Consider the following 7,849-nt stretch of genomic DNA (forward strand, 5'->3'; position numbering starts at 1 on the left):
AATTAATGTATGTGTGTTATATTAAACATAGAGGGAGTAAAATGTAGGCAAGCAATAAACATTTCAGAACTACTAGTCGAATATGACATGGAAAAGATGACGAATTTTGGAAAAGAGATTTATTTATAGACTAATACACTTGAAACACATATCCACACTTAAAACTGTAGACAATACTAGTGCCTCCCCCGCGATCAAACCGATATATAAAAAGAAACGCAGCCTAACGTGATCAGAAATCTTAACTACAAAGGTAGCCGCAGCAATAAAGAATTGAGTGCGTGCGTGTTCACGCGAAGGGGGAGAACACCGGAAATATATTTTTTTGCGGAAAGAGTAGTGTGTTGAATTTTGGATCAGTTATCTAATGTTTTCTCTTCATTCGTGTTTTTGACATATCCTGCTTATTTGGTGGAACGATGTCGGTTGTACCTCCCAACCGACCTTCAACCGGTTGGCCACGCCGTGGACTGAACCAGTTCGAAAATAAATACATCAGCCCGCCTTCCAAACCTGTCACGCTGGAGAGAGCCATCAACTTGTACGTCGCTAGCTATGAAGTGCACTTGTTATTTAACTGTCTAACTAGATAGCGGAATTTCATTTTCGGTTTTTTAACTAGTAAGCTATAGTGTTTCTGAATATGTGATGTAGTAGGCTAAACAAACAGGCCCACCTAGCTCGTTACGACGCACAGTGCTCTTGCATGTTGCAAACACAAAAAAACATTCCCTACTTGTGGAGTAAAGCCTAATTATTGTACAATACACACAATTACGTAGCTAGTTAGTTACATAGCAAGCAAACACATTAAGAGTTTACCTAACTAAGCTGCTAACATTTAATTGGGATTGGCCCTCGCAGATATCCCCTCACGAATTACACGTTTGGCACAAAGGAACCTCTCTACGAGAAGGATAGCTCGGTAGCGGCTCGGTTCCAGAGGATGCGCGAGGAGTTCGAAAAAGTAGGCATGAGGCGGGCAGTGGAGGGTGTTCTGATCGTACACGAGCACAGGCTACCACACGTTCTACTGCTGCAGTTGGGGACAACCTTTTTCAAACTGTGAGTTGGTTCTCATCCCACCTCTGCAACAATGTTGCATGGTGCCAGTTACTAATGTGTAAGCAACTAAGCATTTACAAGGAAACGCTTGACACTTCTGTAACTAGCAGGAGCGTATAGTCCAGTTTTTAAAGTCAACAAAAAGTGCCCCAACTGTATTTTTGAAACGTAATTGTGTGCAGTCCTGGTGGAGAATTGAATGCAGGGGAGGACGAAGTGGATGGACTGAAGCGATTGATGACAGAGGTAGGCAGGCTACATGGTCTTCATTCGGAATAGTATCATGAAACGTGACCTGACAGGGTCATCATTCAGATTATTATCATGAAACGTGACCTGATCATCTGGAAAGGTTTGCTTAGTGACATCAAAACCATTCCATTTACTTTGGTGGAAAACTGGGAGTGGCATAGAGGTTGGAAACAATTGGTCAGCTCTGACAAGTTGGAAGTGGCTTATCACTGGCAACAATGGACAAAATAACCACTTTGACATCACGCTGCAGACCATTCTAGGTAAAGGGTTACGTATTTTTCAAAATGTCTCATGTTGAGCACTATTGAAGGGTAACATTGATCAGAATTTGATTTTAAAAATCTTCCACACAGTAAAACTACGAGTGTTGGATTCCAGGGCAGATGGAGCAGCTGATTATTTCAGTTTCATTTGAGCTGGTTAACTATACCATGACTACCTAGACTTCCCATTTGCTTGTCTACTGGATAATTATTTTCTGACATAGCATGCATAGTTGTCAGAGACTGAAACTTGATTTTAGTTTTGATATTAGTTAAACATATGTGTTTTTCCCACATCCGTGTCCAGATCCTGGGGCGTCAGGATGGAGTGAAGCAGGACTGGGTGATCGATGACTCTATTGGAAACTGGTGGAGACCCAACTTTGAGCCCCCACAGGTGGGTTACCAAGGAGTTATCCTTCCTGTCCTGTTACGCGAAAGGCCTCAGCATGCTTCGGTTCGGCTGGCTAAACTAGAAAAAAGCTGCAATGGTACTTTGTCCATCTTGAGATGCCGTAGCCAGTATACCTCAAAATATAAATAATTAATATAAGTTAACTCAGGAAATCTGTCATTAACTTTGACGTTTTGGCTGAGGATATCTTAGTTGTACAATTTTACATCAAAGATGTTTGGTGCCATATTTCTCAAGTGTAAAAATGTGCATGAAAATGATTAGTCACTCGTTGAATGACAACAAACACTAAATTGAAGAATCCCTACTGTTGACCAATCACCGATGAAGGGGTTACCAACTTCGGCTTACCCCCAAAAATGTGTGCACCAACAGCCCAAAAAAACCTTGCTGAAGGCTAAAACAAACAAAAACGTCACAATGTTGTCATAATATATGCACAAACTGTTTTGGAAGGGAAGTATGCAGGGACCCCTTAAAGAACCCATGGTTCATACTATAGTTCTCAGACGAGTCACCTGACCTGTCCCAGGTCTCTTTATTTTTCATTGGCTTTCACACTTTCACACTTTCACGCTTGCCATTTGAATTCAGTGCCTTCTGAAAGTATTCAGATCCCTTTACTTTTCCCACATTTTGCTACGTTACAGCCTTATTCTAAAATGTATTAAGAAAAAGAAAAATCCTACCAAATAAAAAAAAAATATTACAAAAATACATATTTACATAAGTATTCAGACCCTTTGCTATGAGACTTGAAATTGAGCTCTGGTGCATCCTATTTCCATTGATCATCCTTCAGATGTTTCTTCAACTTGATTGGAGTCCACCTGTGGTACATTCAATTGATTGGACATTATATAAATGGAAGAAGTTTGTAACCACCAAGACTCTGACAGAGCTTTGGAGTCCCTCTGTGGAGGTGGGAGAACCTTCCAGAAGGGCAACCATTTCTGCAGCACTCCCCCAATCAGGCTTTTATGGTAGTGGCCAGACGGAAGCCACGGTAAAAGGCAAATTACAGCCTGCTTGGAGTTTTCCAAAAGGCACCTTAAGACTTTCAGACCATGAGAAACAAGATTATCTGGTCTGATGAAACCAAGATTCAACTCTTTGGCCTGAATGCCGAGTGTCATGTCAGGAGGAAACCTGGCACCATCCCTACCGTGAAGCTGTGGGTATGTTTTTCAGCGGCAAGGACTGGGAGACTAGTCAGGATCGAGGCAAAGATGAACGGAGCAAAGTACAGCGAGATCCTTGACGAAATCAAATTTATTTATAAAGCCCTTCTTACATCAGCTGATATCTCAAAGTGCTGTACAGAAACCCAGCATAAAACCCCAAACAGCAAGCAATGCAGGTATAGAAGCACGGTGGCTAGGAAAAACTGCCTAGAAAGGCCAGAACCTAGGAAGAAACCTAGAGAGGAACCAGGCTATGAGGGGTGGCCAGTCCTCTTCTGGCTGTGCCGGGTGGAAATTATAACAGAACATGGCCAAGATGTTTAAATGTTCATAGATGACCAGCAGGGTCAAATAATAATAATCACAGTGGTTGTCGAGGATGCAACAGGTCAGCACCTCAGGAGTAAATGTCAGTTGGCTTTTCATAGTCGATCATTCGGAGTATCTCCACCGCTCCTGCTGTCTCTAGAGAGTTGAAAACAGCACGTCTGGGACAGGTAGCACGTCCGGTGAACAGGTCAGGGTTCCATAGCCGCAAGCAGAACAGTTGAAACTGGAGCAGCAGCACGGCCAGGTAGACTGGGGACAGCAAGGAGTCATAAGGCCAGGTAGTCCTGAGGTATGGTCCTAGGGCTCAGGTCCTCCAAGAGGGAGAGAAAGAAAGAGAGAGAATTAGAGAAAGCATACTTCATTTCACACAGGATACCAGATAAGACAGGAGAAATACTCCCGATATAAGAGTCTGACCCTAGCCCCCCGACACACAAACTACTGCAGCATAAATACTGGAGGCTGAGACAGGAGGGATCGGGAGACACTGTGGCCCCATCCAACGATACCCCCGGACAGGGCCAAACAGGCAGGATATAACCCCACCCACTTTGCCAAAGCACAGCTCCCACACCACTAGAGGGATATCTTCAACCACCAACTTACCATCCTGAGACAAGGCTGAGTACAGCCCACAAAGATCTCCGCCACAGCACAACCCAAGGGGGGACGCCAACACATGCAGGGAGATCACGTCAGTGACTCAACCCACTCAAGTGACACCCTTCCTAGGGACGGCATGGAAGAGCACCACTAAGGCAGAGAATCCCAGTGGAGAGAGGGGAACCGGCCAGGAAGAGACAGCAAGGGCAGTTTGTTGCTCCAGTGCCTTTCCGTTCACCTTCACACTCCTGGGCCAGACTACACTCAATCATAGGACCTACTGAAGAGATGAGTCTTCAATAAAAACTTCAAGAAAACCTGGTCCAGAACGCTCAGGACCTTTCACCTTCCAACAGGACAACGACCCTAAGCACACAGCCAAGACAACGCAGGAGTGACTTCGGGACAAGTCTTTGAATGTCCTCCGGATTTGAACCTGATCGAACATCTCTGGTGCGACCTGAAAATCGCTGTGCAGCAACACTCCCCATCCAACCTGACAGAGCTTGAAAGGAACTGCAGAGAATATTTTTTTTTTTGGGGGGGGGGGGTTAATGAAGTTTTGAATAAGGCTGTAACCTAACAAAATGTGGAAAAAGTCAAGGGGTTTGAATACTTTCCGAAGTCCATGTCATGAGAATCCATTAAGTTAGGGTTTTCTGTTTTATCTACAGTACCCCTACATCCCAGCACACATTACCAAACCCAAAGAGCACAAGAAGCTCTTTTTGGTTCAGTTGCAGGAAAAAGGTAAGTTGACCAGCCTGTAATGTTTAAATGTGACAGTTCATATCAATTGATTGATGATGATCGCTGTGGTTTTCACCTGTATATAAGAGCTTTAAGAAGGTTAACATATTTTGATGTGTAGTTATGTTGGTGTGTCTGAGTGGATGTGGAAATTGACCGGTTGTCTGTCTCCCAGCACTGTTTGCAGTGCCCAAGAACTATAAGCTGGTGGCTGCCCCTCTCTTTGAGCTGTATGACAATGCCCCAGGCTACGGGCCAATCATATCCAGTCTCCCACAACTGCTGAGTAGGTAAGGTATTCACCATATTGCTGTATATTCACCATAATATGAAGTACCTTACTTGATAAGACTCAAATCAGAGTACAACTGGCATTTTAAAGATGGACAAATGTGCATTATAGATTAGTTGTTCTATTTGTGTTGCAGGTTCAACTTCATATACAATTAAATCCTACTACTTGAATGTGGCGACACAAGGACTGTCTCTGTGAGTTCAGCCTGGGCAGAAGAGAATGGGCAAGCAGGATTTCACTACACTTCTCTTAAAACAGAGTCCCCAGTGATACTACACATTTAAATATTGATCTGGATGTTTAGAAAATAAGAGAATGTATTAATCTTTCTGTGTCAACTCTTACAGAACTATTACTTTGTGACTACAAAATGTTTCATGTCACAAAGTATTGATTTTCTATGTTTGTAGATGGGAGTTGACTGTTTTTAGAACAGTGCTTGTTTTTTTTAAATCATTGTAACATACTACTTTGTCATCTTCATTACTTTTTAAGGAATTACCAAGGAGTTATCTTTTATTTTCAATTAAAGATGGCTTTAAAACATAACTAAGAAACTGTTTCCCCTCTGACCATATAGCTGTTTCAATACCAATGGTAGGGTAACTATCACACCAGTCTAAACAAGATGCAATTGTTTGTCTATTCCCTATTATCTACGCATGTTCCTATTTTCATCAATAGTGGTGTATAGAATGCTTTTCATTGACATTCAGAAGAGCAGAAGGATATCAAGGATTCTGTATGGAGGAATGGTCCAAGATCCCTCCCAACATGTTCTCCAATCTCATAAAAATACTGTTGTTATCCTCTCAAGGGGAGGGTGCTAGAGTATTCAAAACAGGGGTGCCAATAATTTAGACCCGTATCTTTAAAAAAAGATCTATTTGTTAAACAATCTGTTAAAGCATTTTATATTAGTGTAAAATATTTCACCAACAAATCACATTTTATTGGTCATGTACACATGTTTAGCAGATGTTATTGCGGGTGTAGCGAAATGCTTGTGTTCCTTGCTATAACAGTGCAGTAGTATCTAAAAACAATTCACAACAAAACACATCTAAAAGTAAAAGAATGCAATTAAGAAATATATACATTAGTTTGAGCGATGTCGGAGTGGCATTGAATAGAATACAGTATATGCATATGAGATGAGTTAACGGTATGTAAACATTAACGTGGCCAGTGATTCCAAGTCTATGTATATTGGGCAGCAGCCTCTAAGGTGTCAGGTTGCGTAACCGGGTGGAAGCCGGCTAGTGATGGCTATTTAAGTCTGATGGCCTTAAGAGAGAAGGTGTTTTTCAATCTCTCGGTCCCAGCTTTGATGCACCCTCACTGACCTCGCCTTCTGGATGATGGAGGGGTGAACAGGCAGTGCTTGATGTCCTTGATTTTCTTGGCCTTCTTGTGACATTGGGTGCTGTAGGTGTCATTGGGTGCTGTAGGGCAGGTAGTTTGCCCCCGGTGATGCGTTGGGCAGAACGCACCACCCTCTGGAAAGCCCTACGGTTGCGGGCGGTGCAGTTGCTGTACCAGGCAGTGATACAGCCCGATAGGATGCTCTCGATTGTGCATCTGTAAAAGTCTGAGGGTTTTAGGGGCCAAGCCAAATTTCTTCAGCCTCCTGAGGTTGAAGAGGCGCTGTTGCGCCGCCTTCACCACACTGTCTGTGGGTGGACCATTTCAGTTTGTCAGGGATGTGTACGCAGAGGAACTTGAAGCTTTCCACCTTCTCCACTGCTGTCCCGTCTGTGGATAGGGGTGTGCTGTTTCCTGAAAACCACGATCAGCTCCTTTGTTTTGTTGACGTTGAGTGAGCGGTTATTTTCCTGGTATCACTCTCCCAGTGTCCTCACCTCCTCCCTGTAGGCTGTCTCATCATTGTTGGTAATCAGGCCTACTACTGTTGTCGTCTGTAAACTTGATGATTGAGGTGGAGGCGTGCGTGGCCACGCAGTCATGGGTGAACAGGGAATACAGGAGGGGGCTGAGCACAAACCCTTGTGGGGCCCCAGTGTTGAGGATCAGTGAAGTGGAGGTGTTTCCTACCTTCACCACTTGGGTGTCAGGAAGTCCAGGACCTAGTTTCACAGGGTGGGATTCAGACCCAGGGTCCGAGCTTAGTGATTGATGAGCAATCTTACATAGGTATTCCTCTAGTCCAGATGGGATAGGGCAGTGTGATGGTGATTGCATCATCTGTGGATCTATCAGGGGGGTAAGTGAATTGAAGTGGGTCTAGGGTGTAAGGTAGAGGTGATATGATCCTTAACTAGCTTCTCAAAGAACTTTAGGATGACAGAAGTGAGTGCTATGGGGCGATAGTCATTTTGTTCAGTTACCTTTGCTTTCTTGGGTACAGGAACAATGGTGGCCATCTTGATGCAAGTGGGGACAGCAGACTGGGATAGCGAGAGATTGAAAATGTCCGTAAACACTCCAGCCAGCTGGTCTGCGAATGCTCTGAGGATGTGGCTAGTGATGCCGTCTGGGCCGGTAACCTTGTGAGGGTTAATAAGCTTAAATGTCTTACATTGGCTACGGAGGAGGAGAGCCCACAGTCCTTGGTAGCGGGCCACGTTGGTGGCACTGTGTTAGCGGGCGAAGAAGGTGTTTTGCTTGTCCGGAAGCAAGACGTCGGTGTCCACGACGTGGCTTGTTTTCCCTTTGTTGTCCGTGATTG

The 7,849-nt window shown here is 43.9% G+C and overlaps 1 protein-coding gene across 1 annotated transcript; it reads left to right on the plus strand.

The window, feature by feature from the left end:
* The first annotated feature begins 249 nt into the window (after positions 1-249).
* Positions 250-5,709, plus strand: LOC110520308 (cleavage and polyadenylation specificity factor subunit 5). Its single transcript, XM_021597536.2, has 7 exons — positions 250-541; positions 865-1,065; positions 1,248-1,311; positions 1,891-1,980; positions 4,790-4,865; positions 5,041-5,155; positions 5,294-5,709. The coding sequence occupies exons 1-7, from the start codon at positions 420-422 to the stop codon at positions 5,313-5,315; spliced, it is 690 nt and encodes a 229-aa protein (XP_021453211.1). The 5' UTR covers positions 250-419; the 3' UTR covers positions 5,316-5,709.
* The last annotated feature ends 2,140 nt before the right edge of the window (positions 5,710-7,849 follow it).

The sequence above is a fragment of the Oncorhynchus mykiss genome, chromosome 1, assembly GCF_013265735.2.
Source record: "Oncorhynchus mykiss isolate Arlee chromosome 1, USDA_OmykA_1.1, whole genome shotgun sequence".
Taxonomy (NCBI): Eukaryota; Metazoa; Chordata; class Actinopteri; order Salmoniformes; family Salmonidae; genus Oncorhynchus; species Oncorhynchus mykiss.

What these genes read in the sequence shown, in the direction of transcription:
- LOC110520308 (XM_021597536.2), top strand. Translation starts at nt 420, where the DNA reads ATGTCGGTTGTACCTCCCAACCGACCTTCAACCGGTTGGCCACGCCGT. An exon ending in GGGACAACCTTTTTCAAACT is followed by an intron (nt 1,066 to 1,247) that starts GTGAGTTGGTTC and finishes AATTGTGTGCAG; the next exon opens with TCCTGGTGGAGAATTGAATG. An exon ending in TGAAGCGATTGATGACAGAG is followed by an intron (nt 1,312 to 1,890) that starts GTAGGCAGGCTA and finishes ATCCGTGTCCAG; the next exon opens with ATCCTGGGGCGTCAGGATGG.